The sequence below is a fragment of the Geotrypetes seraphini genome, chromosome 4 (genome assembly GCF_902459505.1).
Source record: "Geotrypetes seraphini chromosome 4, aGeoSer1.1, whole genome shotgun sequence".
Taxonomy (NCBI): Eukaryota; Metazoa; Chordata; class Amphibia; order Gymnophiona; family Dermophiidae; genus Geotrypetes; species Geotrypetes seraphini.
In genome coordinates this window covers 118,614,583-118,631,340 of record NC_047087.1, presented here as the reverse complement: position 1 = coordinate 118,631,340, position 16,758 = coordinate 118,614,583, and the positions used below count along the sequence as shown (strand labels likewise).

The 16,758-nt window shown below is 45.2% G+C and overlaps 1 protein-coding gene across 1 annotated transcript in view; it reads right to left on the bottom strand.

Moving 5' to 3' along the window:
* Window positions 1-16,758, bottom strand: part of DRD3 (dopamine receptor D3) — a 191,246-nt gene that overhangs the window by 86,630 nt on the left and 87,858 nt on the right. The window contains exon 2 of the mRNA XM_033942917.1: window positions 8,922-8,956. Coding sequence (XP_033798808.1) covers window positions 8,922-8,956 — 35 coding nt within the window. The remainder of the gene's footprint in view (window positions 1-8,921; window positions 8,957-16,758) is intronic.

Genomic DNA, 16,758 nt, shown 5'->3' with positions numbered 1-16,758 from the left:
TGCTAACCAGTCTGTGGCTAGTGCATAAAAATAGGATAGCTATTTATACAGTCCTATTTATTTGCTAACCTTGTCCAGTTAGCATTGAATATCTGGTCCTAAGTGTCATCCACCCCTGAGATAGCCGACTCCCAGTTACACACTAACTATGAATATTATGTGGAGATAACTGGTTATTTCCCACTGAAAATTCATAGATAACCAGTTATGTGTGATTTAGGGCCTCTTTACTAAACCATGCTAGCGGTTTTAGCGTCGGGAGCAGCTCCCGATGCTCATAAGGTCTCTATGGGCTCCTTTTACGAAGGTGCGCTGGGGCCTTAATGCGCGGAATAGTGTACGCTAAATTGCCTTGTGTGCTAGCCGCTACCGCCTCCTTTTGAGCAGGTGGTGCATTTTCGGCTAGTGCACGCTATAGCGTGGACTAATCCATTGCATGCGGTAAAACCCGTAGCGCACCTTCCTAAAAAGAGCCCAATGAGCATCGGGAGCAGTGCAGGCCATTCAGCGCTGCTCCCTGCGCTAAAACCACTAGCGTGGTTTAGTAGAAGAGGGGGTTAATGGTCAGCAGCTGTTGTCAACTGGCTAAATCACTTTGAATATCAGGCAGATGATGTCTAAACTAACCGAGTCAGTAGGTTATTTATAAATTAAATTTATCTCATGATATCTTTCAAAACAAATAGGAAATTAATCCCATTCAAAAGTCTATCTTGTACAGCTAGGTATTATTTAAAAGCACTGTTCTGAAGAAAATCACAGAAAATTAAATAATAATAATAATGGGGGGGAGGGGTTCAATTGGAAAAATAGTTTGCAGATACCAATCACTTTTCTAATTGTAAGGAAACAGGATTAGAAAAGTAGCAGCGGGAGCACAGAGTAAAGAGAAGAAAATGTTATTACAAAATATATAAAAAGGAGAACTGCTGATAAAAAGTAGAGAAGGAACATTGGGAAAAGGGGTTACAGAAAGTAAAAGAGTGTAGAAATGGAAGGAAAACAATGCAATAAAAGAAAACGGAGCAAGAGAAAAGAAAATAACCATAAAGGAGAATGGGAGAATATTAGAAACGCTAACAACATAAGATATTGCTTTTTTAAATGGTTTTAGGATATTTTAGATTGTTTCTATAAAATAGATCGAAACCCAAAGGCTGCTCTGATGAGCCAAACGGTGTGTTTAGGCTTACCTTTGCATTAAGAGCGAATATCTGAAGCTTATATACTTTTAGCTCCTCACCTCTTCCTTCCATCTAGTTCCAAAACCATGCCGAAGAAGCAAATGTTTGTCCTTTCAGGATAACCGAAAGTGCCGAAGAGAAAACGAGCCATTTTTGTGGAAAAAGTCACTGCTGTAAGCGCCTCACATCTTTTACCTCTGTGAACGTCTCTGCTGGGATTTGGCGGGTGAATCCGGTCCGTCACTTAGCTGCGGTTGAGAGTCTCTGTCCTTGGTGCTGAAGAGGGAGACTTCTCAGTTCAACCCTCAGTTCAACTGTCTTTGCTCTGCTCTTTAATTACTTCTGTCTCTTAACTTATTCTGATATTTTTGGTCTCTTCTTTTCCGCGTTCTGCTTCTTGTTTTTTTTCTGGCTGCGTTTTGCTGTCACCATCCATCATTCTAGTCTCTTGCCGCCACAATTCTGCTTCATTCAGTTCTGTTATTAATTGCTCTTTATTCTCTCACTTTTCATTGCTATCTGTTGTCCACTGTATGGGGGTCTCTCTCTCCTTTTTCAATTATATCCACCTTTTAGTGGATTGTTGTCCCGGTTTGAATCTGGCATGCAGGAACCAGGAAAGCATCAAAACTCTCAGTTCTGTCTGTGTTGCAAAACGGAAGACGTGCTAGCTTAAAAGGAAGAAACAAGTCACCGAAGACCAAAATTAAATAAGGAAATCAAACGAAGGTGAGAAAAAGGACACGAAACATGCCAAAGGCAATATAGATAACAAATACAGGAGGGAAAGGGAAATGATTATTTGACAACTTGTCTTACAAAGATACTGTTATTTTGTTCTAATTTAGATGAGATGTACCAGAAGTTGGCACCTTATAATTAGGGTTCAGTTCTTAGGTGTTATACATTTTAAATGTGGATATTTGTTTATTTCCCAGATAATTAAGGGCTATTTTGAAAGTATGAAAAAAAAATCAAATCGGTGTTTTCCTGACCAAAGTGGGTTCCTTTTTCGGTTGAATCAAATACACACATTTGTGCAGTTGAAGAATGCTCAGCTGGGAAAAAGACACACAAATATCGTGGAGAATTCAAGGTAGGGAAGGAGTAGGGCCAAGGAGCACTAGGGGAAGTGGGATTTTCTGTTGTTTACACATAAAACACCTATTTTACTTTTTCACATTTGAGGGGTTTATTAGTGGTTATCAGTTTAAACCTAAAATCAGAAGTCCCATTTAATATACCCTTAACAGAACTAGATATGTTTTCCATGTTTCTTTACAATTTTCCTGTAATAATACATAAAGTCAAACGAGGCAGATGGTTGCTATTACTCATTCTGAAGTCTGAGATTAGATATACAGCTTTGGGAACACTGTGGCATACTACATGTGCACATATACCCATTTTAAACACCTCTTTGGACTAGTGACAATTCAGTTCAGTTTAAATTTATTGACAAGCATCCATTGAGAAGAAGTTATTTTCCATTCCACCAATCAGATCTTTTTTTTTTTTTTTTAAATTCTTTATTCATTTTCAAACTTACAATAAGTGTGATAATATATCCAAACGACAGCCACAAGGAACATTCTATAAGGCAGGTTAATTAGCATAGTATAGTTACTTGTGAGCTAGGGTTGAGGGTCATTGTTTTAGACAGAAGTTCTCATCCCATTCTTTCAGTCACATCAAACCAATCAGATTTTCAGGATACCTACAATAAATGTGCATGGGACAGATCTGCAGGAAACTAATTTATCTCATGCATGCTTACTGTGAAATTTTGAAAATCAGACTGGCTTGGTGTGTCCCAGGGACTTGTTTGAGAAACCCTGCTCTAGGACAAAAAGCTATGGGCCCAATATTCAGCCTATGGATATATTGCTGTCTTTAACTTTAAAAGTTATATTAATGTCTTGGAAAAATCTAACTTTAATTAATTATAATATATGGTAGAATATGGTTTGTATCACTTATAGATATGAAAAATACTTAGGCCCTCTTTTACAAAGGCGTGCTAAGTGTTTTAGCGTGGATTTAGCACACGCTAAATCAATGCATGCGCTAAACACTAATGCGTACATAGGATAACATGCATGCATTAGCGTTTAGCGTGAACTAAAAAGCTTAGCGCACCATTGTAAAAGAGGGGGTTAGTTATGAATTCAAAGCTTAATTTTAAATCTTTGATAAAATGGAATGTTTTAAGAACATATTTAAATACTTCCTTATAGTTAACATAAGTTGTTTTTGTTACTTTGATTCACTATATTTTACTATGTTGCTTGGATCACACAGGTATGTTATTATTATTCTTTGTTCACTTGTTTGTATATTTGATGTATTTTTAAAGTTGATTAATAAAAATATTGAGGCTAAAGAAATTCAATGTCAGACCATGTCCAGACACTGGCAATGAATTTCTGAGTTTCTGGAGCCAGCTAAACCACTGCAATATTCAGCACATAACCAGCAATGCTGTAGGTTACCATATAAAGATAGGACTGAATTTTATGTAGTCTTCTTAATCAGCCAAGTGTTGACTCTACCCTCAGAATGCTCCCAAAACAGCCAGTTTTCAGTTTGGTGTGAACTGGTTATTTTCACTGGCCCTAAGGGCCAGATTCTATAAACAGCACATGTTAATTGCAGATGCCTAGCGACATCTAACTTTGGGATTCACTAAGCAAACCGATCGTGTACCGATCGGTTTAAGACCCCTTTGCGACCCGATTTCCCTTCGACCCGATTCACTAACCTCTGTCCCGATCATCCTCCAATCCGCGCATGCAAATGAGAGGGAACAGCATTGAAATGATGGCAGGCAGCGATTCACAAACAAAAACCCTGCAACACCGACTAGGCTGGCCGATTACAAACAAGCAACTGCTGGGGACCAGTCATTCACAGCTTTCCGACTGCCATCTCCTGCTCTGCCTGCTGTCTTTCCAGCTCTCTGCTCCTGACTCTCCTGCTCTATCTGCCCCGATTCTCTGCCGCAATTTTCTTCTACCGCCCTGCTTTGCCCTGAATCTGCTCTCCTGCTCCCGACTCTCTGCTCCTGAATCTGCTCTCCTGCCTGCCCTGAATCTCTCCTGCCATCCCGACTGGCTACTCTGCTCTCGCCCCGAATCTCTCCTGACACCCCGACTCTCCTGCCCTTCCCCGCACTACGAGCCCATGGTTTTAACCCACGGGTTAAAGTGGGTTAAAACCACGGGCTCGTGAAGAGTAAAAACAAAAAAATAAATGTAAAAAAAAAGATTGCTGCTCTTAAGCATGCGCAGAGCATCTACAGATGGTCTGTGCATGCGTCGGGATCGCTAGAGAGCGATTCCGACAGTCGGATGGGGGCATGATTCCAATCGCCCTCATTTGCATGAGGGCGATTCGTGAATCAGCCCCCTGGACATGGATCCAATCCATGCTCTTTGTGAATCTAGCCCTTTGGGATCTGCATGCAACTTTTTTCTAATTGACTTAATTGGCATGGTAATGGACTGCACCACTTTTCAGCCAATAAAAAAAATTAAAATGAGCAATTAAGAGTTCGGTGCCAAACTTTTAGGATGCCTAGCGATGCTTAAGTGGAGGTGACCTCCAACACCTAACAATGCCTGCCTGAAAAGTAGGTGTGGTTATGGGCTGAGAATAGGTGTGGTGGTCAAGTATCACTAGACATCTGAGTTAGGTGCTGGTAAATTAGGCCTAGTAAAACCTGGCCTAATGCACAAGTGCCTACCTCTAGGATGTCTTGCGAAGAACAAGCATGACTAAGCATCGCTAGGTAGGATTCTATATAAAGCACCTAGTGGTTGCATGACAACTGCACCAAGTGGTACCTACAATGTAGGTGTGGTTAGACACCGCTTATAGAATCTGGCCCTTAAAGGTTAAGTGCCACTGAAAACTAATAGTTAGCCCTGAATAGGTGATTTAACCAGCCAGGAGTCATTCCTGGCTGGTTACATCACTTTGAATATCAGTTTCTATGTTTTTTGGATACTAGAGCTGCCCCTTTTAAAAACGAACAGCATCACTTTTTTTCCTTCAGTTTTAGATGACTTTGTAGAAGTCATCTAGCTTAGAAAGTAGAAATGCGGTGCATGCCTGTATGTTTAGCAGCATGCACATTAAAAGAAGCTATTACCGTATTTTCACGCAAATAACGCGCACCCGTATAAAACGCGCACACGGGTATAGCGCGCAGAAATCACGATGATATGTACAAAAACTTTGGTATACCGCGCTCACGGGTATACCGCGCATGCTGCCCGACGCTCCTTTCGCCCGCCCTGACTTTCCGTGCGCTGTCCCGACTCTCCGTTCACCCCCCCTGACTTCCGTGCACTGTCCCCCCTTGAAGGTCTGTCCCCATCCTGAAAGCCTGATGCCCCCCCGACGTCCGATACATCCCTCCCCCCCGAAGGACCGCCGACTCCCCAACAATATCGGGCCAGGAGGGAGCCCAAATCCTCCTGGCCACGGCGACCCCCTAACCCCACCCCGCACTACATTACGGGCAGGAGGGATCCCAGGCCCTCCTGCCCTCGACGCAAACCCCCCTCCCCCCAACGACCGCCCCCCCCAAGAACCTCCGACCGCCCCCCAGCCGACCCGCGACCCCCTGGCGACCCCCACGACCCCCCCACCCCCCTTCCCCGTACCTTTGGTAGTTGGGCCAGAAGGGAGCCCAAACCCTCCTGGCCACGGCGACCCCCTAACCCCACCCCGCACTACATTACGGGCAGGAGGGATCCCAGGCCCTCCTGCCCTCGACGCAAACCCCCCTCCCCCCCAACGACCGCCCCCCCCAAGAACCTCCGACCGCCCCCCCAGCTGACCCGCGACCCCCCTGGCGACCCCCACGACCCCCCCACCCCCCTTCCCCGTACCTTTGGTAGTTGGCCGGACAGACGGGAGCCAAACCCGCCTGTCCAGCAGGCAGCCAACGAAGGAATGAGGCCGGATTGGCCCATCCATCCTAAAGCTCCGCCTACTGGTGGGGCCTAAGGCGCGTGGGCCAATCAGAATAGGCCCTGGAGCCTTAGGTCCCACCTGGGGGCGCGGCCTGAGGCACATGGTCGGGTTGGGCCCATGTGCCTCAGGCCGCGCCCCCAGGTGGGACCTAAGGCTCCAGGGCCTATTCTGATTGGCCCACGCGCCTTAGGCCCCACCAGTAGGCGGAGCTTTAGGATGGATGGGCCAATCCGGCCTCATTCCTTCGTTGGCTGCCTGCCGGACAGGCGGGTTTGGCTCCCGTCTGTCCGGCCAACTACCAAAGGTACGGGGAAGGGGGGGGGGGGGGGCGTGGGGGTCGCCAGGGGGATCGCGGGTCGGCTGGGGGGCGGGCGGAGGTTCTTGGGGGGGGCGGTCGTTGGGGGGGAGGGGGGTTTGCGTCGAGGGCAGGAGGGCCTGGGATCCCTCCTGCCCGTAATGTAGTGCGGGGTGGGGTTAGGGGGTCGCCGTGGCCAGGAGGGTTTGGGCTCCCTTCTGGCCCAACTACCAAAGGTACGGGGAAGGGGGGTGGGGGGGTCGTGGGGGTCGCCAGGGGGGTCGCGGGTCGGCTGGGGGGGCGGTCGGAGGTTCTTGGGGGGGGCGGTCGTTGGAGGGAGGGGGGTTTGCGTCGAGGGCAGGAGGGCCTGGGATCCCTCCTGCCCGTAATGTAGTGCGGGGTGGGGTTAGGGGGTCGCCGTGGCCAGGAGGGTTTGGGCTCCCTTCTGGCCCAACTACCAAAGGTACGGGGAAGGGGGGTGGGGGGGTCGTGGGGGTCGCCAGGGGGGTCGCGGGTCGGCTGGGGGGGCGGTCGGAGGTTCTTGGGGGGGGCGGTCGTTGGAGGGAGGGGGGTTTGCGTCGAGGGCAGGAGGGCCTGGGATCCCTCCTGCCCGTAATGTAGTGCGGGGTGGGGTTAGGGGGTCGCCGTGGCCAGGAGGGTTTGGGCTCCCTTCTGGCCCGATATTGTCGGGAAGTCGGCGGTCCTTCGGGGTGGGGGTGCGAGTGGTCCTGCCGGGGGGGGGGATGTATCGGACGTCGGGGAGTCGGCCGGGCAAGAGGGCTTGGGTTCCCTCTTGCTCCGATCGTGGATGCGGGTGCGGGTGGGAGCGCGTGCGAGCGGTCGTTCGGGGTGGGGGTGCGAGCGGTCTGGCCAGGAGGGTTTGGGCTCCCTTCTGGCCCGATATTGTCGGGAAGTCGGCGGTCCTTCGGGGTGGGGGTGCGAGTGGTCCTGCCGGGGGGGGGGATGTATCGGACGTCGGGGAGTCGGCCGGGCAAGAGGGCTTGGGCTCCCTCTTGCTCCGATCGTGGATGCGGGTGCGGGTGAGAGCGCGTACGAGCGGTCGTTCGGGGTGGGGGTGCGAGTGGTCCTGCTGGGGGGGTGAATTGGGCGTCGGGCGGGGTGGGAACTATGTTTTAAAACTTTTGTATACCGCGCTCACGCATATAACGCGCGAGGGGTATGCGCGGTAGGTAAAAACGCGTATAACGCGCGCGTTATATGCGTGAAAATACGGTATATAAAAGAATATGTGTGGCACCTCTGAGTGCTTTGCACATGTAAGCAGTGCCATTCACTTGTGTGAATGGTGGATTTTGTAAACCTGCGTGTTTGCACAGAGCTGATTAAGGAGCTATCCTCTGAAATTCAAAATTGGGGGGGGGGGGTGATGTTGAGTGGGTTTTTAATACTAGGGAGGTAAGTACTAGTCCCTCCTGAAGTGCTCTTCCAAACTCCATTTCATAACTGCAGCCATGATTCACAGCAGATGTAATGGCCAATGTCAACATTTTCCAAACGCTATGCATACTGCTGTTGTAAAACTTAGAATGCATATCTACTGTGAAGATCTGCCCAAATCATTCCCAAGATATGCTTTTTAAAAATCTATGTGGAGTACTTCATCTGTCTACAAGGTTTGAATCTGTGGAATGCAATGGAGGCATTACATTTCATTCAAACCTTGTAAAACAACAGCAAAGGCCCAACTGTTCCACAGCATTGAAGGCAATTCAAAGCAAAAAGGAAACTGTGGCATGCAATGCATCTTGAAATATGTTTTATTGAGAACGATGAATAATGTCAAATCAAATACATCCATATGTAAGGGTGCTGACCCTATCCGGGTACAACAGATCCAACACGGTCTGTGTTTCAGCTAAAACAAGCCTTCCTCAGGGGTCCAGGTCAGTTTTCACAACTAAGATAATTAACACTCTCTTCTACGAAACTGTGACAGCAGTTTTTAGCGCAGAGAGTCGCGCTGAATGGCCCGCGCCACTCCCAATGCTCATAGGAACTCTATGAGCATCGGGAGCAGCGCGGGCCATTCAAGGTGGCTCCCTACGCTAGAAACTGCTAGCGCAGTTTAATAGAAGAGGGGGTAAATGATGGATGTCAGGGCTATAAAATTCCTTCGAGAGGAAATCAATTAAAAAGCAACCGTGTTGGTCTGTTGTACCCGGACAGGGTCCTCACTCTTACATGTGGATGTATTTGATTTGACATTATTCATCATTCTCAATAAAACATATTTCAAGATGCATTGCATGCCACAGTTTCCTTTTTGCTTTGAATTGCCTTCAATGCTGTGGAACAGTTGGGCCTTTGCTGTTGTTTTACAAGGTTTGAATGAAATGTAATGCCTCCACCTCCACAATTTTTGTTGAAATGAAGATATTGTTAATGACTTAAATCCAAAAATAATGTTTCAAACTTGCTCTTTTGTTACACGTACTTACTTTTTTACATAATCACTGCCATTCACCACACATTTCTGCCAAGAATGAAGACATTTTTGAAAGCTGTTGCAAAAGAGCGGCATGTCTCTTCAACTAGCTGTTCACCATCTTTTCTATCTCTTCGTTTGAGCTGAACAGATGCTCCCAAAGGTATCCCTTCAATTTTGAAAAATGATGAAAATTGCACGGTGCTAAGTCTGAGCTGAATGGCGGATGTGGTAAGATTGTGAGACATTTACATTACCATTTATTAAATTTACTATACCACTTGGCTTTCACCAAGAACACAATGGTTTACAATAATTAACAACAGAACCAGAAATAGAAAATAACTACAAAGTAAATAGGAAAGCACACTCACTCAAGACCAAAACACAATCATACAAGCTAAATTAAAAAAAAATCTATCTATCTATCTATCTATCTATCTATCTATCTATCTATCTATCTATCTATCTATCTATCTATCTATCTATCTATCTCAACTTTCACAATTGCCTCTGTGGTGTTTCATGCTGCCCGAGGCACAGAGTATATTAGAGGTCCTTTTACTAAGGTGTTCTAGCCGTTTTAGCATGTGCTAAACATTGGTGTGTGCTAAACGCTAAGGGGCTCATAATAATAAAAAAAACTATTCAAAAAGTGGCCAAAATCGGTACTTGGATGATCATAAAGCCAGATCATCCAAGTACCGATAATCAAAGTTAGTTTTAGATGTATCTAAAACCAGCTTAGGCCTTTACCCTGCCTCTAAACGCCTAGAACGAAAAGAGGCATTTTTAGAGGAGAGGGGTGGGCTGACCTAGACTTAGGGCTCCTTTAACGAAGCTGCGTTAGCGGCTTTATTGCACGCGACTTTTTATCACGCGCTAACTCCAGCGCTAGCCGAAAAACTACCGACTGCTCAAGAGGAGGCGGTAGCGGCTAGCGCAGCCGGCAAATTAGCGCATGCTATTACGCACGTTAAACCGCTAACGCAGCTTTGTAAAAGGTGCCCTTAGTCTTATGTTTATATATCTTTATTAAAGTTTACAAGAAAAAGGTGCAAGTAAAAAGTCATAGCAGTGTAATCCAAAATCTCTCACATGTGCACAATTTAAACCCCCACCATCCCTCCGCCCATACCCTCCCCCCTCCCACCCAAAACAGTAGTGGTGTCCTTAGTCTTAGAGCAAGTATAACCAAAAACTTTAGCAGGTTGCCCAGTCGGAGCTTATACATTTTGACTTAGACCAAGTCAAAACAGGTATAAGTTCCGAATAGGGGCCGCTGAGCTGATCACAGCTGCTGCAATCAGCTCAGCAGCCTCGGCAACCTGCCTACCCCCTATTGTAATGATTGCGGCAGGAGAGATGGCTCATCTCCCCTGCTGTGATTGTGATCCCCCCCCCCCCGAACTGCCACGAACTGCGGCAGGAGAGATGCCCAATCTCTCATGCTATGGTTCACAACAGTTCGGGGGTGATCGCGATCATGGCAAGAGAAATGCCCAATCTCTCCTGCCACAATTGTGATCCACCCCCCATCCCCAACCCCTCCTGCCGAGGTGATCCCCCACCCCGTGACCCCTCCAATCAAGGGGCGGGATGGCCGGGTGGATGGGCTTGGGACCCGTCTGTCCGTCCAACTTCATGTAAGTGCAGGGGGGTGTCGGGGGTTCAGAGAGGGGTGTTGGATGTGGAGGGGTCGGGGGGGTTGATCAGGGGTTCAGGGGAGCGGTTGCAGGATGGTGTGCTGTGGGCAGGAGGGCCTGGAATCCCTCCTGCCTGTATTTTAGGGGGGTAGCCTCGGCAGGAGGGGTTGGGCTCCCTCCAGCTGGTATTGTCTGAGGGTGGGGGGTTGCGGGGTCACCTCAGCAGAAGGGGTTGGGCTCCCTCCTGCCAGTATTGTGTTGGGTGGGGGGGTGGATCGCGATCATGGCAGGAGAGATTGGCCATCTCTCCTGCTGCAATTGCGATCCCCCCAAACTGCCGCAAATCACTGCAGGAGAAATTAGGCATCTCTCCTGCCACAATTCATGGCAGTTCGGTGGGGATCGCATTCATGGCAGGGGAGATGAGGCATCTCTCCTGCCTCGATCGTTGCATGTGTGGGGGGGTGGGGTTCTGTTAACGGTGTTGTTTTTGACAGCGCGGGACCAGGCAGGCAACCCAGTGCATCGCTATGCCACAGAGAACAAAAGAGGAGGCAGCGTCTGCCTTTCTTGGCGGAAGCAGGGACCAGGCAGCCAGCAACCCTTCTGTGTCGCTCTCAGCAAGTGAGGCACCAGAAGTTTTTAAAAAAAGGTATGTGCGGGGTGGGTGGGAGGGAGGAGGAAGAGGGCCGGCAAGAATGGGAGGGTGGCAACATTAAAACAAGTTAACGGGGGTGGGGGGGGGGTGGGGGAGATGGACCCGGCCATGCATATTCGCTCTATTAGACGCACCCTTATTTCCACCCACTTTTGGGGGTAAAATAAGTGCATCTAATGGAGCAAAAAATATGATATCATCTAAAGATGCATTGGACTCGACACGGGCCGTGTTTCAGCAAATATGTCTGCATCAGAAGTCCAGGTAGTTACACACTGTTTTATGAGATGATTCAATGCCCAAAAATACAATGTCAGCTTATAGAATGTGCTGATTTCTCAATTACAGCAGCAGGTAAGGGTCCGGAAAAGAGACTTGCGCCTGCTTACTGCCATGAAGCCAGCTCTCAGACTGTACCAGCTGCAGCAGAGACAAAGAAAGCAATTCAGCCAAGGATAGCTGAACAAAGAGGCAGCAGAAGGCAACAGCTGCTTCCTGCCTAACACTTACCTGCAGCTGGGACTGACAAATCAGCAAATTCTATGATTTGACATTGTATTTTTGGGCACTGACTCATCTTATGAAACATTGTCTAACTACCTGGACTCCTGATGTAGGCATTTTTGCTGAAACACGGTACGTGTCGAGTCAAAGTGTGGCTCATTTGAAGACCTGGCTCACTCTGTTTCATCTTCTGGACTCCTTGGGATTTGTACAGAGTAGACTTTCTCTGTTGTTTGGGGGGTTTTCTGTTAATAAGCAGGATTGGGTCAGGCACATAAAAGGGTGATGTCATTACACATCACTGAAACTCAATAGTTCTTCCAGGGCTCAGAACTATGTGTAAAATTCTAAGCATACATGACCCTTCCTGCTCACAGCACTCTCCTTAATGTTTCAATTCTGCTTTTTTTACTTTGCTGAACTAACACAAAAACAAAGCTCTCCCATATTCCAGAGATTTTCAGGCCTTATTGTATTATTATGAAGTTGTTTTTCATGGTCTTTATCTTAAAAAATAAAGTTTACCATGTTAATTTTTAAAAATATATCTTTACTGTGATACTTAGGAAATCTAGTCCCAGACTCCTTCAAAGCTACAAAAATTCTTCTGAGACCTAGATCCTATGTCATACAAGGATACCCCTCCTTCAAGATCTTGTCCTGTTTATACCCTCCTCTTCTAAGGGACTCCTTGCCATTCTAATAGGTTGATAAGTTGCACTGCTGTATAGTATTCTGCTAAATTAAGAATTGTTTGACATTCCTCTTTCTATATAACATCTCTCTTGACACTGTTGGGGGGGTCTCCTTTGGGCATATTGAAAAATATTCCTTTGTAGGGGTTGTAAAAGCCCCACTGAGAACTTAACAGATAACTTATAAAAAAGTACAGCAATTTTGGCAGAAGGTTCATTTTAATACTAGTTATCTTTCCTAGGCAAGAAAAATTGTGACAGTACCATCTGTACAAATTTTCTCCTAATTGAGATATCAAACTCTTATAATTAAGAGCAAATAGATCTTCCAGCTGTGCTGCAATCTTTACACCTAAGTATTTAATATGTTTTTTTTATACCCATCGAACTGGGAATGGCTGCCTCAAAGTCTTCCTTCCCCCTCTCCAAGAGTATTTTAACATCCCTGACTTCTCAAAATTCACCTTAAAACCTGAAACTACACTGTGACTTTGTTGTTCCTTTGGCATTATAGAACAGTTTTAGATATAAATAAGAAATAAGAAATAAATTACATATAAATTCCCCCATTGCTATTCCTTTGACATTTATATTTTGTCTGACCACTTGATACCAAGGGTTGTACTGTTATGGCAAATAATAGTAATTCCTTAGTAGTCTGCATTTGAGCCATCTTCCTGTATTATTTATATATACCAAGAGGAGGACCTCACTTTTTTGAAAGAACTAAAACCAAAACACAATAATGCTGGATAATAGAGATGACATATCCAGCATTATTGTGTTTTGGTTTTAGTTCTTTCAACATGAGGCACCCTTGTCTTGTACCTTTCTCCAATCTGAACTCCTGTAAGTAATTACCATTTATTCTGATCTGTGCTTTAGGCTCTTGAGTATTTCACCTTGATCCATTCACAGAAACTGTCCTCAAAGTCCATCTTCCTCAATATGGCAAACATAAATGACCCACTGAGCCTGTCAAATGCTTCTTCAGGAGAGTGTGATGCAGTGGTTAGAGCTACAGCCTGAAGTTCTAGGTTCAAATCCTGTGTTGCTCCCTGTGACCCTGGGCACGTCACTTAATCCTCCACTGCCCCAGGTACATTAGACAGATTGTGAGCCCACCAGGACAAATAGAGAAAATACTTGAAGTACCTATATGTAAACCACTTTGAGTGTGGTTGTAATACTACATAAAGGCGGTATACAAGTCCCAATCCCTTTCCAGTAAGGTTGGATGCTAGGAATTATTAGAAAAGGGATGGTAAATAAGATTAAGAATGTTATAGTGCCTCTCTATCGCTCCACGGTGCAACCTCATCTTGAGTGTTGCATTCAGTTCTGGTTGTTTTATTTCAGAAAAGATATAGCGGAAATAGAAAAGGTTCAATGAAGAGCAACCAAGGTGATAAAGGGGATGGTACTCTTGTATGAGGAAAGGCAAAAGAGGTTAGGGCTCTTCAGCTTGGAAAAGAGAAGACTGAGAGGAGATATGATTGAAGTCTACAAAATCCTGAATGGTATAGAACGGGTAAAAGTGGATCAATTTTTTACTCCATTAAAAATTACAAAGACTAGGGGACACTCAATGAAGTTACAGGGAAATACTTTTAAAACCAATAGAAGGAAATATTTTTCACTCAGAGAATAATTAAACTTTGAAACTCATTGCCACAGTATGTGTTAAGAGCAGTTCAGATTAATAACCCTCTTATTATCTCCCACTGCTCTACCAAGCATAAATCCAACCTGATCATTGTGGATTAATTTAGATACAAACCTTACAAGTCTCTGAACTAATATCTTTACCAGTAATTTAATATGTATGTTTAACAGAGATATTGGGTGGTAAGAGCCATATTGAGTCAGATGCCACCCAGCCATGGGGAAAATAGTAGTCCCTGCCATTTTTATCATTGCTTCCAACTGTACTACTTACTACTTATCATTTCTATAGCATAAGAACATAAGAATTGCCATAATGGAACAGACCAAAGGTCCATCAAGCCCTATATCCTGTTACCAATAGTGGCCAACCCAGGTCCCAAGAACCTAGCTAAATCCCAAGCAGTAAACAGATTTTATGCTGCTTATCCTAGGAATAAGCAGTGGATTTCCCCAACCCATCTCAATAATGGCCTATGGACTTCTCTTTTAGGAAATTATCCAAACCTTTTTTAAACCCCGCAGCACTGTACATTACACACATAAGAGACAATTCCTGTTCCATAGAACTTACAATCTAATCAAAACAGACAAATGGTTATTAGGGAATTTCTCACAGAGGGAATGATAAAACAGACATTGGTAAGGGTTAGGAGTTAAAGCAGCCTTGAAAAGTAGATACTAGATTAGACTAGATTTGAACAGTGCCTGAGATAGAGTTTGACACATTGACTTAGGTAGTCTGTTCCAAGCTGCAAGACAGAAGGGACAGAGTCTGGAGTAGGCAGTAGAGAAGAAGGGTACAGATAAGAGACACCCAATGAACAGAGTTCCCGGGGAGGAGTATAGGGAGAGATAAGAGAGGAGAGATGCTGAGTAGCTGCAGAGTGAATGCACTTGTAAGTCAATAAGAGGAGTTTGAACTGTATGTGGAAATGGATAGGGAGCCAATGAAGTGACTTGAGGAGAGAGGTACCGTATTTTTTGCTCCATAAGATGCACTTCACCCCCCCCCAAAAGTGGGTGGAAATGTCTGTGCATCTTATAGAGCATATATAACAATTTTTTACCACCCCCGTACCTTTTTTAATCCACCCTGTCATACCTTTTTAAATCCTCCTTAAATCCTGGTGGTCCCAAGATATGTTTATTGCTTTTCTGTAACAAGATGTATTTTTCTTGTTAAATTTGTTGAAACTATAAATAAAAGATTAAAAAAAAAAAAAAACCCTGGTGGTCCAACGGTGTATCAAGCTTTCCGTGCTCCTGCCCCTCCCTTGCTGGATGGCTGCCTCATTATCTTGGGGCCAGTGGTACACAAGGCAGGAGCGAGCTTTTCATGCTCCAGCCTGGGCCCATGCCGCTCCCTGAATGTCTGAATGGGAACATCTGGAAGGAGTATAAATGCAGTGGGCAAAATTGAAAGGAGGTATTGTAAGAGCAACAAACCTTTTTTGTGAAGCAAGTAAGTAAAAATAAGAGGAAAAGAAGGCCACTTTGGTTTGCAAAAGTAGTAGCTGAGAAAGTAAGGAATACATTACATTAGTGACTTATATTCTGCCTGTACCTTGCAGTTCTAAGCGGATTACAGTATAAGATAGCTGGACATTTCCAGGAAGGTACAATTTAGGGGATGCTTTCAGTTCTAAGCGGGTTATAGTATAAGATAGCTGGGCTTTTCCAGGAAGTTACAATTTGGGGGATGTTTACACAGTAGATGCAGGGAATTACAATTTAGGGGACTCTTACATAGTAGATGCAGGGAAGAAGAGTTTAGGGTTGGTTACTTGTTAGGGTTGGTGGGGAGATTGTATAGTTTTTTTGAATAGTATGGTTTTGATTTCTTTTCAGAATGATTTAAAGTCACTTGTAGTTGGCAACAGGTTGGAGATATAGGGGTCCAGGTTAGCTTTCATAAACTACAAATGATTGCAGAAAGAGGACGACAGACAAAAATATTTGGAAAAGTTAAGAGAGGCTGGTTGAGTAGTCAGGAAAGTAAAGATACAAATGGAAGAAAAAAATAGCTGGCATAGCAAAATGGAGAGATAAGACATTTTTAATATATATCAGTGATAGGAAGAAGTGCAAAAGTGGCATTGTGAGACTCAAAAGTGAAGGGGTGGAATATGTAGAAGCTGATAAAGAAAAGGCTGAATTGCTTAACAAATATTTCTGATCTGTGTTCTTGGTTGAAGTGCTGGGAGTGGGACCGCAGATGACAAATTCGAATAGGTATGGAGGAGTGGTAAACCCAGATCGATTTTCAGATGGTTGTGTTTATGAGGAGCTAACTAAATTAAAGGTAGACAAAGTGATGGGGCCGGATGGTGTACATCTGAGGGTGCTGAAGAAACTTAGGGAAGTTCTGGTGGCTCTGCTGACTGACCTTTTCAACGCTTCTCTAGAGTTGGGAGTAGTACCAGAGGACTGGAGAAGGGTGGATGAGGTCCCTCTACACAAAAGTGGAATTAAGGAAAAAGTAGGGAATTACAGGCCCTTAAGTCTGACTTCTGTGGTAAGCAAATTAATGGAAACACTTTTAAAACAGAGAATGGTAAAGTTTCTGGAATTACCAGAGGAAACATGGATTTATTAGAGGTAGGACATGTCAGACAAATCTGATCAATTTCTTTGACTGGGTGAACAGAGAATTGGATAGAGGGAGTGTGATAGATGTGG